This window comes from Oncorhynchus nerka, linkage group LG3 (genome assembly GCF_034236695.1).
Source record: "Oncorhynchus nerka isolate Pitt River linkage group LG3, Oner_Uvic_2.0, whole genome shotgun sequence".
NCBI lineage: Eukaryota > Metazoa > Chordata > Actinopteri > Salmoniformes > Salmonidae > Oncorhynchus > Oncorhynchus nerka.
The window spans coordinates 49,992,988-50,012,782 of NC_088398.1; the positions used below are offsets into that span (position 1 = coordinate 49,992,988).

Here is a 19,795-nt window from a genome sequence, read left to right on the forward strand (position 1 = left end):
AAAAGTTTAAACTTTGTTTACGCTTCCTAACTAATTAATCTAGGAATACAAAATGTTGCTTGCTCACATTTCCACATGTTTATTAGTTTTGGAACGCGAATGAATGTCCTAATCGTGAAAATAAGACGTGTGCAATGTTGTGCGCAATTTGTCCAAAATCATGACACTTATTTGGAGTCTGTGGCTCAAGTGGTTTGAAAGCGCGAATATCCGTCGAATATCCTATTTAAAACTGGCTTTAACTCGGTGGAGAACCGATTAACTTTCTTGTTCACTAATACTTCAAGTTCCTTGAAGTCACGAGGTTAAAATCAAAAGTGAAAGTTATTTTATGCACTATACAGGGCGCAACCATTTGGGCTCAACACAACATATTAGCACAGATTTTCCATAATAACCGAAATAAAAAAATACACTGTAGCACGATTTCAGAGTGTGGAATCTCAGAATCCTCGTTCCCCTGAGACACGAACTGTCACTTCAAAAGGACAGGTGAGCAATCAAAGTTTCTGAAATAAGAGTCATACAAGTATGATCACGCTTCAATCAATATAGGTCGACATAATTTTCTGAATAATGACGGAAAAAACACTGATTTTGGAGGGTCTGCCAGACGACCTAGACAAAATTAGATCCAAATTGGATTTGTACTTCAAAAACAAAAGGAGGTCTGGAGGAGAGGTATTACAAATTCAAGACTATCCTGGGGACAAGAAGAAGGCTCTGCTCGTTTACCTCGAAGATGCATGTAATTATCAAAATATTTTGAAATCAAAATATTTACATACTGTCAATTTAGACACAAAATCTGATTGTGAATAAATTTGCCTAATTATACAGTTTATCTATTGTGCTCAGGCCTATATCTGAAGTATTGTGATAAACAGTTAATGTAAAGTATTTTGACAAACATCTGAGGCACCAAGATTGTGTTCAGTAATGTAATGTCTTAGGAGCCAAAACATCAGAATATGGTTTTGTACAAAGGGTTAATTAGGCAGAGACTACATATACTGTACCTAATGATGGTATTTTATCATTTCCCCAGCTCTGCAGAAAGTGTTGGCTAAAAGAGATCATAACATAGATTTTAAAAAACCCATTGGGGTGGTTGAGCTTCAAGTGAAACTGAAGGAGAATGGCGGTGAAACAAAAGTGAAGAATGTTAAACCACCTCTCTTACCAAAAAGAGACAATCTGACTCCTGTGGGAAAATCTGCACTCAACACCGAAGAGAAGGTGATTCTTTGTTTATTTGTTATATTGTATCAAGTTTGCCATATTACAATATTTTGACATGTGTTTTTCTGTGCTTGTCTTTATCTGTGATGTAGCAGCCAGTGTCAGACAGTCAAGCAGGTAAGACTGATATTCATAAAGACACTTATTCATCAATATATAACATCAGTATGGGAATTATATTCATGTTAATGCTCTCTCTCTGTGTGTTTCTGTTTATTTTTCAGATTCAGTGGAGGATAAGGATATTAAAGCAAACACACATACACTGCTTGTTAGAACCACAAAGGAACTTGAAAAGGAGCTCCTTAAATTGTATTTTGACCAGTTTGCATCGGATGAAGAAGGGGCCAGCATTACAAGACATGGCAAGAATAGCTGGATCCTCAAACTGTCCTTTCAGTCAGGTAAGGAGTTTTTTTTACATAGACTTATATCATTTAAATATTCTTTCCTCATATTAATATTGTATGATTTACTGTATTATTAACCACACACTTGGATTTATTTTACTGTAATCAGTGTACATTTCCACTTTGTACCTGTTGGAATAAACACTGTAATTAGATCTGCCATACTTGATTATCATTCAGAAGTTACTTTGCTATGACTGTCAAATGGAATGTCTCATCACAGCTGGGAATAGGGGTCATGAGGAAATGCTTCCCTCCCAGTCACAAGAACACAATGGCTGCTATTTGAGTCTTTGCATTTTAGAGAATTTACATTGTTACATTACATGTCATCTACTTATATCCACAGGTGAACATCATATGAGTTTATTTCTTGAGTATGTTTGGACAATCATGCCCAACAATGAATTCTTTACCTCCTGTCAGATGCAGAGAAAGTCCTTGCCAAGAAGGAGCATCAGTATGGCATTTCTGTGGAGGTGTACAATGAGACTGCTGTGGAAGGGAAACTGGACAACAGGCGCTTCGTCCTGACTGGGTTTAATGAGAGCTGCAAGTGCGACATCATCTCTCTGTTCATCGGCAGCTGCAGCCAAGGGGCTGAGCATGCCTGGGAGACCCTGGACGATGGAGACAGAGTAGTGGTCAGCTTCAAACAGAACATTGGTGGGTCCACAGATACATCAAAAAGATGTATACACAATATCTCTAATATTACGCCATTAAGTGACCAAAAAACGGCATACAATACTAATCTAACTATTAACATTTTATGTTACGCAGACATAAAGTCCTTCCTTAGGAAATGTTCATCAAAGAAGTACCAGGGCATGGAGATCGGGGCGTGTCGTTTAGAGCTGACAGACTCTGTGCTTGTCCAGGGGGACATGAGCCAAATCAAAGGAGGAGTGGAGGAGGCCCTCAATCTCTACTTCTCCAGTAAAAGGAGCAAAGGAGGAGATATCAAGTCCCAGATCTGGGTTACCAAGGGCAAGAGCATGGTCATCACCTTTGAAGACTGTCATGGTAGGCCCCTTTTCAATTACATTATCCTCTAGAAATAGGATGACGTTTTAAGCTAAACTGTTCAGTAAATAATTCTGCCCTCTGTTCACCTTATTTCAGTTGCCTATCAGGTTGCGGAACACAAGCATCATTTCGGTGGGGTGGACCTCATAGCTCAGCTATTCTACTCCAGTCTGCAGAAGGCGTTAACAGGGCAAACAGCCCTCCAATCAGACATCCCTTCTAACATAGCCCTTTGTCTCAGTTCAGCACTTTTCGACTTCATTAAATGTGATGAAGCCCGCAAGCAGGATTTAACAACTGGACTACGTAAGGTCAATGCTAGCGTCTCCTTCAATATGATCACAGAACCCCCACAGATGGAGCTGGATATGACCATGGAGAAGGAGTCCTTGGGCATGCTCAGACTGGGCCCTAAATGGGGAAGAATAGCCCAGAGAGAGGCTCTGGCCTTGCTAGAGAAATACAAAGAGGTTCAGCTGCCCACAGCGGTGGAGGTCTGGGAAAGGGTTGAGAATAGTTGTCTTGGTCTCAAATCCTCTGATGCCAGCATCTCTTACAAGAAGAGCAATGGTGAGATTGTGGTGGTAGGAGTGCAGAATGAGGTGAAGACCCTTGTGGAGAAGATTGAGCACATGGTGAAGAAGGTCAGTGATGAGCTTCAGATGGAGAGGAACACAATAGTAAGAAAAATCTCACTGGACTCCAAAGAGAAGTTTGAGATCATCTGGGATCTTGTCTCTGGCAAACTAGTGGACGTGGAGTTTTCCAAAGATGAAGAAAGCTTCATCATATGTCTAAAGGGTTTGGAGAACAAGGTGAGTACCGCAGAAGGTGTTGTCCATGAGGCAATGGGGAATGTTGAAACCAGACTGCTTAATAATGTATCAGTGCCTTTGATGGAGTTCTTGAAATCTCTGGACCTGAAAAGGTTTGAGAGGAAGCATTTTGCCCAGAACCACATATCGTCTGTATTCCTCCTTAGTGATGGTTCCATCCAGATCCTTGCAGAAAGAGCTGACATCCAGAGAGCTGAAGACACATTACACAAGGTCATCAAAGAGGAAGTCATCAAACTCACACCAGACCAAGCCCATGTGACCAATGGCGAACAATGGGCACAGTTCTTTGCCATACTTAATGGAGACCTCAAATTCACAAAGAACAACCACAATGTCAGCATCTCCGTAACACGGGAGAAGATTGGAGTCTGTGGATTCTCCAGTGTGGTGGCAGATGTGGCAGGGAAGTTGAGGGGATACCTGGACAACAAGAAGCCAGAAACAGTGGATGTCTCTCTCAAATCAGTCCAGGAAGTAGAGTTTGTGGCCTCTTGCATGAACCTCTCAGAGGTCCCTGAAATCAAGGCTCTGGGTGTGACTATACTGCCATGCAAAACACTAGGATCTCCTTGTCTGAAGATCACGGCAGCGAGTGATAAAATCAAAAAGGCCGTAGATGCAGTGAAACAGCAGGTCAGTACAATTACAACGGAGAGGTACACATACTCCAAGGCCGGGGAGTCCAAAGTCCTAGAGAAAAACCAAGCGGATCTGCAGGCCAAGTTCAAGGATTTAGGGTGCAAACTCTACCTATCACCAGTGATTACCCACTGTCAGAAATACAGATACAACATTGAAGGTTGCATCACTTTAACTGTTGGTCAGGGTAACATCTCCCAACATGCTGCAGATGCTTTGATCTGCCCTCTGAGCAGCAGTCTGTCCTTTGATACTCCGATCGCTAAGCAGTTCCTTCAGATTGGTGGGCCTGATATCAGGAAGGTGTTTGACAAGTTCCTGAAGGAGAGGCAGACTCTACAGCCAGGAGATGTGGTCTTGTCCAACCCAGGCACCCTTGGAGCTCAGCACCTCATCTATGCAGTGCTTCCAGTATGGGGGAAGGACACCTCAACTCTTAGAAATATCAATCTACAGTCGACGGTCCAGGACAGTTTACTGAAAGCAGACATCAAGAAGTGCGTCTCCATATGGATGCCAGCGATGGGGTGCGGTACCTTTGGTTTTCCCGTCACAGAGAGCTGTGCAGCAGTTATCAAGGGAGTCCTCGGTTTCATTAAACAGAAACCCCAACACCTGAGGAACATATTTGTGATAGACTCCGATGCCAAGACAGTGGGGGAGTTCCAGTCAGCCATTGAAGGAGAGGTAAGTCCGCTTCTCAACATTCCATTCGATGTTTAGTGTTCCTTTTATAATGCCACCTGGCTATATCTGTGATTAACATACCATGTCAAACCTTGGTACATGCTTAGGTTTGATTTAAGGAGGAAATGTGCAGTGTTATTGTAAATGGGGTCAAGTATTCCCGTTGAAAGTCAAACCTCTTCTTGTCCTACTTCATTCAACAGGGTTATCGTCGACAACAAATAACCAACAAAACAGCAACAGGCACAACTCCAACTGCTCCCTCTGCAGCCACTGCCCCACATAACACACATCCACCACCACCCCTAGTGGCTAAGCCAGGCGCAGACATCAAAGGTTAGTTCCTTCAACCATACTTTTTGTATAATCATACCATATGATTGAATACTGCAGGAAACCTATAGCGTGCCCTGTCCTCACAAATTGATTTGTGTTTGAAGTGTTTGAAGTTTTTAGTATAAGGTTTTTCAAGATGAGTGATGAGAAGAGAATCATCCAGCCCATTGCTTATCTCATACACCACCTTATGAAATATGCAGACAGATGGATTAAAAGTATGTTTTCCTTGAAATTTTTCTGACAGCCAACTTTCTAGCTCTGCCCATAACTTTTGGACTTTATAGCATTCCCAGAAAGCATGGATAATTGGGTAATTGTTAGTTTTACACTTAAGACATTATGACCGTTAATGCTGTAGAATTTGTGAATTTTGTCTTTTGTATAATAAATTATATACATTAGTTTATACTGAATTAAGCATACATTTTAGTTACTTTTAATTTCATTAGTTATGCTCCAACATTCCCTCCATATTGTGCCAACATCAATTCTTTTTAAGTCTTGGTTCCAATAGTTTATTTATTTTTTCTGAGATTGTCAGTTGGATATGTTCTCTGCAAGGTTTTGTATATCTTACCTATCATATGAGCATCATTTTCTGACTCAATGTCCAAAAGATTTTAAATCAAATGTTGTGATATCTAACTTTTAAGTTTGAAAATATCTTCATTGGTCAGTACAAAACTAAATGTATTTCCTGTTACCAAATAATTACAGTTTCTGTGCCTTTAATTTTCCAGTTGGACCAATTTATCGGTGAATTCTAAAAAGCTATCCAAGGATTGTTCCATACAGTTTGGTATGGAACAAGGTTTGGTGTTGCTAATGTCTGGTGTACTCAGTATATTTCGCAAGTAAAAACATTGGGTAGCGAGTTGATACAATTCATCGTCTAGAAGATTAAAACCACCCTCAGGCTTGAGCAGGCTTGAGCCTGTTTCTTATGCTGAGGTCTATAAAGCATTGAAGGCAATAGACACTAAAATGTCTGCAGGTCCAGACAAGCTGGATCCCTACCTCTTAATAATAGCAGCTGGTGTTATTACTGAAGTCTATGAATCTCTAGTGAACTCAGTTTAAAAAAAAATTTTTTTTTTTAACATCCTCATTAAAAATAACATACTGAGCAGAGTTTAGTCTGGCTTTAGATCGGGGCACAGCACCACAACTGCAGCTATGGCAGTGGCAAATTACATCATTAATGCACTTAATAAAAAGCAACATTGCGCTGCTCTGTTTGTTGATTTATCAAAGGCATTTCATTCAGTTGATCATATATTGTTGCTAGGATGACTCAGTAACATCGGTCTCAGTGAAGGGGCAGTAAATTGGTTTAGGAACTATTTTTCTGACAGAACACAATGTGTACATACTGACAATCACAAGTATAGCTTTCTTGAGATGAATAAAGGTGTGCCCCAGGGTTCCATTTTAGCTCCTGTGTCCTCAATTTCTATTAATGATTTGGGAAATGGGATGCAACCAGCAAAGTTACATCTAAATGTAGATGATACAGTCATATACTCATGTTCTCCTTCCCTGGTTCAGGTTGTTCAAGAGCTCCAGACTGCTTTTCAGTCTCTGCGGTCCTCCCTTTGTGGTCTCAAACTGGTCTTGAATGTACAAGAAACAAAATTCATGACCTTTACCAGAGCTCGAACTCTGCCAGAGAAGGTTAGCATCGTCACATCTGGTGGCTTATCCATTGAAAGAGTGTCATCCTACAAATACCTAGGTATATGGTTGGATGACAAGTTGTCCTTTAAAGTTCATTTAGATAATCTTGTGAGGAAGCTTCAATTGAAATTAGGTCTTTATTTTCGTAATAAGGCTTGCTTCCCGCTTATGGCTAGAAAGAAGCTTGTTCAGGCCATTTTTCTCTTTGTAATTGATTATGGTGACTTGTTGTATATGCATGCAACCTCCTCTGTCTTACAGAGACTGGACTCTGTTTATCATGCATCCTTGCACGTTATTACAAATGCCAAGTCACTCACCCACCATTGCACCTTGTACCGAATGGTAGGTTGGACCTCACTTTATATGCGCAGGAAGCTACATTTGTATGTGTTCATCTACAAAGCCCTTTTGGGTAAACTCCCTCTTTACCTCTGCAGTCTGGTTTCTTTCACCACCAGCAGTTACCATACCCGTTCTGTAAGGTAAAGTCCCCAGGACATTCACAGTATTAGGCAAGACTGCCTTCTCTTCTTGTACACCAGATGCATGGACTAGTCTACAATCCATGCTTCATCTAGATATGTTAGTGCCACTGAATTAATTTAAAATATTGATGGGAGACTCTTACGGAGGAGTGGAAATGCTTTTTTAGACTGGATAATGTTGTGTGTTTTAATTCTGTAATGTATTTATTGTTGCTGCCTACTTTTTGAAGAATGTCTTCGGTGGGGTAATTGTTCCATTTGAATTAGATCTGCTTTCTTAATTTTTCTTCTATTAACAGTGATTATTAGTGGAGTGTCAGTGTTCCTGAAGAAGGGAGACATCACCAAAGAGACAGTGGATGTCATAGTGAATTCCAACAACCATCATCTGAATCTTAATTCTGGCAAGTGTGTTTAATTGTTTTTAATGACATGTTCACACAGTTTGTTTTCAGTTTGGTTTCATTTGACGGTGTACGGTAAGTCTCTAACTTACTGTATGTCTTATCTCAACAGGTGTGTCTGGAGCCATCCTAAAGGAAGCTGGGAAATCAGTAGTGGATGAATGCAGAAGAATGGTACAATCACTTGGTAAGGCATACTTTTTTATTCAACCTTAATTTATCCAGGAAGTCCCATTTACAAGAGGACTAAGTCAAGCGATAATACTTGATATGATAAGATTAGGTAATAAAATCAATATTTCCAGAAATAATATAGTATTCAGCTTGCTACCAGACCATTAGTGTTGAACCTTAATCACAGAATACTGATTTGTTTTGTCCCAATTTCCCCAGGTGTCCTGAAGGACAATGATGTTGTGTTCTCATGTGGTGGGAAACTGAACTGTAAGAACATAGCTCAGATAGTTGGGCCCAAGAATGCTGCAAATATCACTACCTCCATAGAGAATGTCCTTAATCTGTGTGAACACAGGAAGGCAATCACAATGTCCATTCCTACTATTGGCACAGGTGATTCAACTGAAATATATTATAAAACTAGATGTTCCATTCCAGTGTCACTTGTACTGATTAATCAATCAATTTATTTGTTTCAATTGATCTATTTCTCACTTTGGATGCTGATGCCTTGTGCTTCAGGGAAAGGTGGCATTGAGCCCAAAGATTCCATCAAGGCCATACTAAAAGGACTGGAGAGTCACATATCACAGATGCCTTCATCCAGCATCAAAATCATCTTCATAGTGGCCTTTGAGCAAAAGATCTTTGACCTCTTGAGAGATTACTTTAACGAAAGGAACCTGGGCCCACACAAAATCGAGCAGGTATATTTAATTCACCTAAGGCTCATTTGAAAATGTTTTGTTGATGAGTGTGATGACTAGAGGTTATGGGTTTTATTTAGGCAAAGGCTGCATCACCATCTACACCTTCTCAGTCCAGTCTTCCCCCAAATCAAGGTGTGACTTTGATACTTTGTTTGAAATTAATTCATATTTGTTTACATTTGAAATTAATTCATGGTGTCCTATTTTAAAATGTGCATTGGTATCATTATCACAATATGTGGGTGAAATGTTGACCTTTTCCCTCCCCTAGTTAAAATCCATGGTGTCAGAATTGAAGTGAGGAGAGGCGACATCACTCAAGAAACTGTCAGAGGTATCGTGAATACCACCAACTCAAGAATAAGCTTAACAAAAGGTCTGTATACTGAAAAAAAACGGCATAAAATGTTACATTGTTAGCGCACTCCGGAAAATATGATTTATTCTGTTAATATAACTTTCTTCCTACCTACTGGATACAACCTCATTTGAAACATGTTCTCTTCAGGAGTTAGTGCTGCGATTCTCAAAGCAGCTGGGAGCGCAGTTGAACAGGAGTGCAAAACCATCTGTGAGTGTCTCCCATCTAAGGACAAATGTAACCTGTGGTGTATCACAGCCATTCAGTCTGACTCTTTTCTCTCTCTCTGTCTCTCTGCCGTGTGTCATCTGCTTTATTTCTCCAGGCCCTCTGAGGGCTGATGCAGCAGGGGTGACCAGTGGAGGGGCCCTGCAGTGTGACTTCATCCTCCACATGCTGGGGCCCCACTCTGTGGCTGACACTACACTACGAGTCACCAAGGTGCTGAAGTGCTGTGAGGACAAACAGATCACAACCGTGTCCTTCCCTGCTGTGGGCACTGGTAGGCAATGGTTTATTAGTGGTTCAGTGTTATTACAGGTTATTATAAACAGTTGTAGGCTCCAAACATGCAGGCATTTTAATTTGTTGAGTTATCCACAGCTATTGTCCTATTTTTCAGCTACAGCTAATGCAGTGATTTAAAAAAATAAAAAAAAAAACGTTCTCATTGTAGGAGGTGGCGGCCTTAATGGTGCCGACTCCATTGGTGCCATCCTCCAGGGCATCCAGGATCATCTATCACAGTGCCTCGTTCCTACCATCATCAAACTGATCTACATTGTCATCTACGAGGACAAGGTCCTGCAGGAATGTCAGCTGGGGCTCAACCAGTGGAAGACTAGACAGATGGTATGTTAAAGCTAGAATCCTTAATTGAAACAATAACAAAGCCCCCGTTTCGCTAAAAAGCTAAGGGGTAGGGCTGGAGAACCACTCTCAGATCTATAGACAGAGCTATGGATGCAAGGACTGGCCATCCATGATTCAAATGATAGTTTTAAACATGTTTTGAGGATAGTGTTTGTTTATGTTGTTTCTAAACATTGGAGTAAAACAAGCTTATAATTTGGGTTCTGGTGGGGTACAACATTTCAACTAAGCTCATGAGGCATTTATAAGATATATTCTTCAAGAATCAATGGGTACATATCATTCATTTTATAAGTCCAAAAATGTATGTAGCTAAGGATTCTAGCTTTAAAGAAATATTGAACATGTACTAACTTTGTAATAATAATGTCATAACTGCCATTGTTAATAGAACTTAACTTCAGACATACTGTGGATGTATAGTATACGTACACTTAGTGTACAAAACATTTGGAACACCTGCTCTTTCCATGACAGACTGACCAGGTGGATCCATGTGAAAGCAATGAACCCTTACTGATGTCACATGTTAAATCCACTTCAATCAGTATAGATGAAGGGGAGAAGACAGGTTAAAGAAGGATTTTTAAGCCTTGAGACAATTGTGACATGGATTGTGTATGTGTGCCATTCAGAGGGTGAAGGGGCAAGACAAAGATTTGAAGTGTCTTTTAATAGGGTATGGTAGTAGGTGCCAGGCACACCGGTTTGAGTGTGTCGAGAACTGCAACACTGCTGAGTTATTCGTGCTCAACAGTTTCCTGTGTGTGTATCAAGAATGGTCCACCACCCAAAGGACATCCAACTAATTTGACACAACTGGGGGAAGCATTGCAGTCAACATGGGCCAGCATCCCTGTGGAACGCTTTCCACGGGGATGGGGGGTGCAACTAAATATTAGGAATGTGTTCCTAATGTTTTGTACACTCAGTGTACATTACTGTGTATAGTTATTGTTTTTAAACCCATTCTTTGGATTCTCAACCAGGATAAAGATGATCTTTGTAGTGATGATGATGAAGACAGTGACTCTGAGGATGATATTTATGATGATGACATCAGCTCTGGGGAAGGAGAGGGCAGCAGTGGCCAGACAGGTTTGTACAGTTCCAATGTATTACGGCATGTGATGTTATGCGACAGTTGATGTCTGCTACTTATTCTTCCTCTGTAACCTTTTCCCTTTATCCAGGAAACACCATTGAAGCAGTAATTGGGCCAGTGAAGGTCAAGGTGGTATGCGGGGACATCACTAAGGAGAAAACCGACGCCATCGTCAGCAGTACAAACTCAAGCCTCGATCTGAACTCAGGCAAGATCCCTATTCCAACTTTCAGATCAGCTGAACATATCTGATATTTCATCAGAAAGGTCTTCAAGTGAAGATATTTACACTCATGTTGTTCCTCACTGTGTAGGTGTTTCAGGAGCCATTCTAAAAGCTGCTGGACAGTCGGTTGTGGACGAGTGCAAAGCTTTAGGCATGAGTCTTCCATTTCTTCCATAAATACAAACAAAGTAAACGAGAATTGAAATATGGGTAGCTGGGATAAAAAAAAGTGGTGTTTGTGTAAGAAGTTAGACATGCTAATGCCTTTCTTTTCTGACCCCAGGGACCCAACCCAATGATGGTGTTGTCATGACCAAACCTGGAAACATCCAGGCCAAGCACATCATTCACATGGTGGGGCAGAGCAAGGAAGAGGAGATCACCAGCTCCATGCTCAAGGTGTTGAAGATGTGTGAAGACAATCAAATCCAGTCGGTCTCCATCCCAGCACTTGGAACAGGTAGGCGTAATAACATTGTAGTATCATTGTTAAAAACCTAAAAGTGGCATTTATTATTTGCTTTGCATGTACTGTAATGATAAAGAAATACAGGCACCAAAAACACAAATGTTTATGCTCCTGTACAGGTGCTGGTAACTTGGGAGCAGTGGAGGTTGGTAATGCAATGTTGCACGCAATAACTGAGCTACAGAAAACCATCGGAAACCCATCAGTTAAAACGATTCACATTGTTATATTCCAATCCAAGATGATGAAGGACTTTGATGAGGTTATGAAAAGGTTCAAAAAGGTGACACCCAAGACTGCTGGTTAGTAGTAACCTAATCGTCATCAGAAATATGACTATATAAGCCTTTAAAATAGTTTCTTCACAAGTGCTTAAGCCTTTCCAAGTGTTTCATATTTTCCACAAGTATTACTATGCATGTTTCTCATGTATTATTTCTGTATTTATTTACTTCTACAACAGCCAAAAACGGTCCAAAAACGGTCCAACAAACCACACCAGCCCAGCCTGCTCCTACCAAACCAGCCTTGTGTTTGGCCAGCGCCACAGCAGCGGTGGTCTTCCCCAGTATGGAGGCTGAGGTGTACGGGTCCTCCCCTGCCAGCCTGGCTCAGGTGAAGAAACTTCTGGACGAGCTGGTCTCTGAGGAGTGTGTTAGCCAGGACCTGCCCACCAGCCACTTGCCCCTGCTGCTGGAGCCGCAGAAACAGGCCATCGTGGCCCTGAGCCAGAATAACCAGGTCCGTGTCCTGGTAGCATCCCCAAACAAAGTCACTGTCTCTGGGAAGAAAGAGAACGTTTTTTCCGCTGTCCTCCAGATTAGGGACTATCTGCTGGGGGCGAGGGACAGGGATAACCGGGAGGGAGAGGAGAAGAGGATGAGGGAGACGGTGCGCTGGGAGGCCGGGGAGGAAGAGGTCTGGGGAGAGCTGGATCAGAGTCTCAACTATGACCTGGAGCTGGCCTGCCACAGGAAAGACAAGAGTTTTAAATATAACCACCAGGGGGAGACATTCACTGTTGATCTGAGCCGAATGCAGCAGACTGACAGCAAAGGGACCATCACCAGGGTCAAAAGGAGCCTTGTGGCAGATTCTGACACAGGTAATACCTTGGTTATATGTTTAGGAAAAAGCTTTATAGTCAAGCATCATTTATAGTTCATACAAATGTATAGTTTATCAAAAGTGTATAATACAGAACATCAAAATAATATGAATTGAAATAATAAAAATGTATTTGATAATAACTAATTGATCCTGAGTTTTTACATTGAGGATCTGTTCAATGGTTTCCTCTGTGCTTCTGTTTTTCAGCTGTCATTCAGTTCCCACGTAGCTGGACCAGAATGGACGGCAAGGATCTGGAGATAGTCACACTGGCTCCTAACTCAGGGGAGTACCAGAGCATAGAGAAGGAATTTGTTGCAACCTCCAAGAAACCAAATACTAAAACACAATCAACCATTCAGATTGTCCAGGTAAATGAACTATTACTGAGATGATATACACTGAACAAAAGTATAAACGCAACATGCAACAATTTCAAAGATTTTGCTGAGTTACAGTTCATATAAGGTAATCAGTCAATTTAAATAAATAAATGAGGCCCTAAACTATGGATTAGGGAATACAGATACCTTGTTGGTCACAGATACCTTTTAAAAAGGTAGGGGGGTGGATCAAACAAAGCAGTCAGGATCTGGTGTGATCAACATTTGCCTAAAGCAGTGCGACACATCTTCACATACAGTTGATCAGGCTGTTGATTGTGGCCTGTGGAATGTTGTCCTAATCCTCTTCAATGGCTGTGCGAAGAAGCTGGATATTGGCAGGAACTGGAACACGCTGTCATACATGTCAATCCGGAGCATCCAAAACATGCTCAATGGGTGACATGTCTGGGGGGTATGCAGGCCATTTAAGAACTAGGACATTTTTAGCTTCCTGGAATTGTGTACAGATCCTTGCGACATGGGACCGTGCATTATCATGCTGAAACATGAGGTGATGGCAGCGGATGAATGGCACGACAATGGGCCTCAGGATCTCGTCACGGAATCTCTGCATTCAAATTGCCATGGATAAAATGTAATAGTGTTTGTTTTCCATAGCTTATGCCTCCCCATACCATAACCCCACCATTGGGCACTCTGTTCACAACGTTGACATCAGCAAACCGCTCACCCACACCACGCCATACACCCTATCTGCCCGGTATAGTTGAAATCTGGATTAATCAGTGAAGAGCACACTTCTCCAGCGTGCCAGTGGCCATCGAAGGTGAGCATTTGCACAATGAAGCCGGTTACGACGCCGAACTGCAGTCCGGTCAAGACCCTGTTGAGGACTACAAGCACGCAGATGAGCTTCCCTGAGAGGATTTTTGACCTTTTGCAAAACCCACAGTTTCATCAGCTGTCCGGGTGGCTGTTCTCAGACGATCCCGCAGGTGAAAAAGCCAGATGTGGAGGTCCTGGCTGGGCTGGCGTAGTTACACCTGGTCTGCGGTTGTGAGGCCGGTTGTACTTACTGCCAAATTCTCTAAAATGGTGTTGGAGGCGGCTTATGATAGAGAAATTAACATTCAATTATTAGGCAACGGCTCTGGTGGATGTTCCTGCAGTCAGCATGCCAATTGTACGCTCCCTCAAAACTTGAGACATCGGTGACATTGTGTTGTGTGACAAAACTGCACATTTTAGAGTGGCCTTTTATTGTTCCCAGCACAAGGTGCACCTTTGTAATGATCATGTGTTTAATCAGCTTCTTGATATGCCACACATGTCAGATCCATGGATAATCTTGGCAAAGGAGAAATGCTCACTAACAGGTGTAATCAAATTTGTGCACAACATTTTAGAGGAATAAGCTTTTTGTATGGAACATTTCTGGGATCTTATATTTCACCTCATGAAACGTGACCAACACTATACATATTGCTTTTATATTTGTGTTCAGTGTAGATTATATACAACCAGGAGAGGAATGTAGTGCTTGTATCACTGACAATATCTATAATGCTTTATCTACAGATCCAGAGGATTCAGAGCAAGGACCAGTGGCAGAGGTACGCAGTGAAGAAACAGGCATTGGATAAGAAGTATCCTAAAAACAAGAATGAGCTGAACCTTTACCATGGCACCACCAAAGACATCTGTCAGAAAATCAATGCCTGTGGTTTCAATAGGAGCTTCTGTGGGAGAAACGGTAAAGAACATTCTTTATCAACTCATACACTGTCCTCTCCATTATCATAACAGTAATGCTCTGTAGAGCTTAATCAAACAAAGATTCAAACAAATTATCACTTAAAAAACTGTCTCGTCATTATAGATTCCTGTAGTGAACCCCTCCATTTCATTTCATTTTTAACTTCTTGAATCATTCGGTTTCTCAAATCTTTTGGATTTTCTTTGGTTTCAGCTACTGTTTACGGGGATGGGACCTACTTTGCCAAAGAGACGTGGTACTCGTGCCAGGATGCCTACTCCAACCCAGACGCCAGTGGGCTAAAGTACATGTACCGTGCCAGGGTGCTAGTGGGTAATCCCTGCCTAGGGGTGGGAGGCATGAAGGAGCCGAACCCTCTGAACCCTACTGATCTCCATCAGGGCCTGCATGACTGTGCTGTCAATGACCTGCAGAATCCCTTTATCTATGTGGTGTTCTGTGATGCAGGGGCCTACCCCGACTACCTCATCAGCTTCAAGACTGTCTGAGAGAGACAGTGAGGCGCCTGTTGGCCTTTTTTTTTAAGAATACAGAACTGAAACGTCAATACTGCAAAATGTAACATTTGCACTCTATAAACTGTAGAAACTACACTAAAAAAAGTATGTGGACACCCCTTGAAATTAGTAGATTTGCACTTTCAGCCACACCCATTGCTGACAGGTGTATAAAATCGAGAACACCGCCATGCAATCTCCATAGACAAACATTGGCAGTAGAATGGCTTTATTCAAGAGCTCAGTGACTTTCAATGTGGCACCGTCATAGGATGCCACCTTTCCAACAAGTCAGTTAGTCACATTGCTGCCCTGCTAGAGCTGTTCCGGTCAACTGTTAGTGCTGCTTATTGTGAAGTGAAAACATCTAGGAGGAACAACGGCTCAGCCGCCAAACAATCAAGGCCAAACGAGTTGGCATAACGGGACCACCGAGCGCTGAAGCGCGTAGCACGCAAAAATAGTCTGTCCTTGGTAGCAACACTCACTACCGAGTTCCAAACTGCATTTGGAAGCAATGTCAGCACAATAACTGTTTGTTGGGAGCTTCATGAAATGGGTTTCCATGGCCGCACACAAGCCTAAGATCACCATGCTCAATGCCAAGCATCAGCTGGAGTGGTGTTAAGCTCGCCGCCATTGGTCTCTGGAGCAGTGGAAATGCATTATCTGAAGTGATGAATCACGCTTCACCAACTGGCAGTCCGATGGACGAATCTGGGTTTGGCGGATGCCAGGAGAATGCTACCTGCCCCAATGCATAGTGACAACTGTAAAGTTTGGTGGAGGAGAAATAATGGTCTGGGGCTTTTTTTATGCTAGGCTAAGCCCATTTGTTACAGTTAAGGGAAATCTTAACGCTACAGCATACAATGACATTTTAGACAATTCTATACTTCCAACTTTGTGGTAACAGTTTGGGGAAGGCCATTACCTTTTTCGGCATGACAATGCCCCTGTGCACAAAGTGAGGTCCATAACAGAAATGGCTTGTTGAGATCGGTGTGGAAGAACTTGACTGGCCTGAACAAAGCCCTGACCTCAACTCCATTGAACACGTTTGGGATGAATTGGAACGTGACTGCGAGCCAGGCCTAATTGCCCAACATCAGTGCCTGACCACACTAATGCTCTTTTGGCTGAATGGAAGCAAGTCCCTGCAGCAATATCCCAACGTCTAGTGGAAATCCTTCCCAGAAGAGTGGAGGCTGTTATAGCAGCAAGGGAGGACCAACTCCATATTAATGCCCAGTGTTGTCTTACTCAAGACCTGTCTCAGTCTTGAGTCCGGTCTGGAGATCACATATTGAGTGTCTTGGTCTTGTCTCAGACAGTGAGGACTAGTCATTTCTTCTCCAGACCAGAAAAATGTTTGCAGTCAGAGTGCAGTATAACTCCAGTATACTGCATCCAAATTTACTGCAGTAATTTTGCAGTGTGACTGCAGTTACAGTGCAGTATAACTGCAGTAATTCTGCAATTACTGTGTCCGAAATACCAGTCGACTGCAGTTTCAAAACTGCTATCTTTTTTTGTAAGGGGAGTAAAAAGCTCATTATCAGCTTCCATTCAGTCAGCACATAAAAGCGCATCGCCAGGCCAAATATATACACACCTTTCTTGAAACTTTAATATCTTAACATCATATATTATAGACATGTTTGCACAGTGGTGAACCTTTTGGCAGGCCTTCAGTGTGTGACCAGTTTGTGATTCTGAAAGGCTAGCAACCGTAATAACAGCACATTCATGTAGGAGAGTGCACTTTTTGTAAAACACTAAGGATCAGTAGTGTAGTGGAGGGTATACACAGGTATAAACCATATAACCACCTCTTGTAGAGGAGGTACGATTTATCAATTATATAGTACAATAGAGAAATCATGCACAAAGTAGCCTACACAATCGCAAAGCAGTGAAATAAATGCACATGCGTGCTGCTCATATAGCCTAGTTTCAGCGGAATATCATCTGCAGGCAGGAGTGTGCAGCTGACCACTTGCGCAATGTAGCCGCTTACGGGTATTCTTCAACATAAATGCGTAAAACTACGTCACGATGCTGTAGACACCTTGGGGAAGGTGAGTCACTTCCGGATTGGATTTTTCTCAGGCTTTCGCCTGCAATATCAGTTCTGATATACTCAGACAATATTTTTACAGTTTTGGAAACTTTAGTGTTTTCTATCCTAAGTCAATTATATGCATATTCTAGCATCTTGTCCTGACAAAATATCCCGTTTAATATGGGAACGTTATTTTTCCAAAAATGAAAATACTGCCCCCTAGTCACAACAGGATATTATAATTAAGGTCCTTGTGTAATTGTAGTGTGATATTGTACCCCCTAGCTCGATTGTCCATTGTTTGTCATCTATGTATGCTCGTGTTCCCTCATGTGCTTTATGTATTGATTTGTTGTTAATAATAAAAAAATATATATATATCAAAATTTTAAAAAGCTTGATCTGAAAACGTAGTCGGAGGCGCCGTAAGGAGTGTGTGACGCAATTGTGGAGCCTCCAGAGTTATGCCGAGCTCCTCCCAAATGTATCAATGCGGAAAGCTCCTTATAGCTCCACATTGATATGATTGGTTGATGGTAGGTGGGGCGGGAGGTCCTGTATTAACACAAACTCACTTCCCTTGACAACAGCTCTGCTATGTGAAGCAGAAGATGTAGGAATGCCCCATAAGTGCTAGAAACTCTGGTAGTAAAATGTGTATTCTGACCTTGAATTTAATTTAAGCATGAAGAATAGCATGCTGGTCACCCCGCCATTCGTTCGAAGTGGAGATCTAAGAAATGAAGGTGTGGCAGAGGTGTGTCTACAGATACCGTATTCTGACCTTGACTTCATTCCCTAATAATTCCACCACCTTTAACAAGGAAACCATGAATAAATGCTATCCAACCTACCAGTTCCAAGTGGGAAAAACATCTGCTTTTTATATATTTATTATAGAAATAACAGCATTCTCCATGCACTGTAATTTCTGAATGTGTAAGAGCTATTGATAAGAGCTAGGTAAATGAGTAATCCGTTTGGAGAAGGGGATTGTAAATACACATAGCAATTGTTTTAGGTGATTTTTTCCTTATGATCCCTGGTGAGTGGAGATGATTGTGAAACCAGCCATATCATATGAAGGCAAACTGAAAATCATATCAACATGACATGTATTGTGGACCCTTTTCCACTGTGAAATAGGCTATATATTGCTGCACCATTACTCAGATTTGTTTTATGTATCAATATATTTAGTGTGTAAAGGCTCTCTAGGTTGTTTTTTTATGATTCATACTTTCCTAACCCTAAAATGTGCCTAAATAATCTACAAGTTTGGAGTATGTTTAATTCTACCAATTGGCGCTGAAATGGAGACGAAGGTGCATAGATGGCATTCTTTCATTGATCCCTATTTTCTGAACCCCTTCTCTCAATGTATTCTAGTCTGTCGACAAACATCTAATTAAAGGTATACCATATTTAAAGGGATGGCTTAAGATAAATGTAATAAACTCCATGAGCAAATCTGTGGGCCGGGAAGTAGGAGGGTTCAACAGTTGAATTCCATGTATGCGTGCACAAGGGACCCACGCCTGCAAAGCTCATTATGCACCTTCAAAGGTGATTCTAACATGTATTGACTCAGGGGTGTGAATAGTTATTTAAATGATATATTTCTGTATTTAGTTTAATACATTTGCAAAAATCACTAAAAACAGGTTTTCACTGTCATTATGGGGTATTGTGTATCGATGACTGAGAAAAATAAGAGTTAAATGTTGAATTCAGGCTGTAACAAAACATGGAATAAGTCAAGGGGTATGTGCATTTGGGAAGTATTCAGACTCCCTTGACCTTTTACACATTTTTTTTAACGTTACAGCCTTATTCTAAAATGTATTAAATTGTTTTTTTTTCTTTCATCAATCTACACACAACCCATAATGACAAAGCAAAAAAACATTTTACTGTAGCAAATGTATTATAAACTCACAAGTATTCAGACCCTTTACTCAGTACTTTGTTGAAGAACCTTTGGTATCACGCTGCAAGCTTGGCACACTTGTATTTGGAGAGTTTCTCGCAGATACTCTCAAGCTCTGTCAAGTTGGTTGGGGAGCGTCGCTGCACAGCTATTTTCAGGTCTCTCCGGAGATGTTAGATCGGTTTCAAGTCCGGGCTCTGGCAGGGCCACTCAAGGACAATCAGAGACTTGTCCCAAAGCCACTTCTGTGTTGTGTGCTTGGGGTTTTAGTCCTGCTGGAAGGTGAACCTTCTCCCCAGTCTGAGGTCCTGAGGAGGATTTCATCAAGGATCTCTCTGTACTTTGCTCTGATCACCTTTCCCTCGATCCTGACTCATCTCCCACTCCCTGCCAC

At 41.6% G+C, this 19,795-nt stretch overlaps 1 protein-coding gene across 3 annotated transcripts; it reads left to right on the forward strand.

Moving 5' to 3' along the window:
* The first annotated feature begins 17 nt into the window (after nucleotides 1–17).
* LOC115110079 (uncharacterized) lies at nucleotides 18–18,901 on the forward strand. Of its 3 annotated transcripts, none has more exons than XM_029635421.2 (26): nucleotides 18–748; nucleotides 1,049–1,239; nucleotides 1,335–1,359; nucleotides 1,467–1,646; nucleotides 2,079–2,318; nucleotides 2,436–2,678; nucleotides 2,778–4,846; nucleotides 5,050–5,182; nucleotides 7,650–7,754; nucleotides 7,867–7,941; nucleotides 8,148–8,324; nucleotides 8,454–8,638; nucleotides 8,719–8,773; nucleotides 8,913–9,017; nucleotides 9,150–9,212; nucleotides 9,328–9,504; nucleotides 9,679–9,854; nucleotides 10,865–10,973; nucleotides 11,069–11,188; nucleotides 11,295–11,357; nucleotides 11,490–11,666; nucleotides 11,795–11,977; nucleotides 12,139–12,780; nucleotides 12,993–13,156; nucleotides 14,711–14,885; nucleotides 15,102–18,901. In XM_029635421.2, the coding sequence occupies exons 1-26, from the start codon at nucleotides 577–579 to the stop codon at nucleotides 15,395–15,397; spliced, it is 6,300 nt and encodes a 2,099-aa protein (XP_029491281.2). In that variant the 5' UTR covers nucleotides 18–576; the 3' UTR covers nucleotides 15,398–18,901. The 3 variants fall into 3 exon arrangements, with proteins under 3 accessions (XP_029491281.2, XP_064869201.1, XP_029491290.2); XM_065013129.1 differs by having other exon boundaries at nucleotides 2,085–2,318; XM_029635430.2 differs by having other exon boundaries at nucleotides 1,338–1,359.
* Nucleotides 18,902–19,795: the final 894 nt, after the last annotated feature.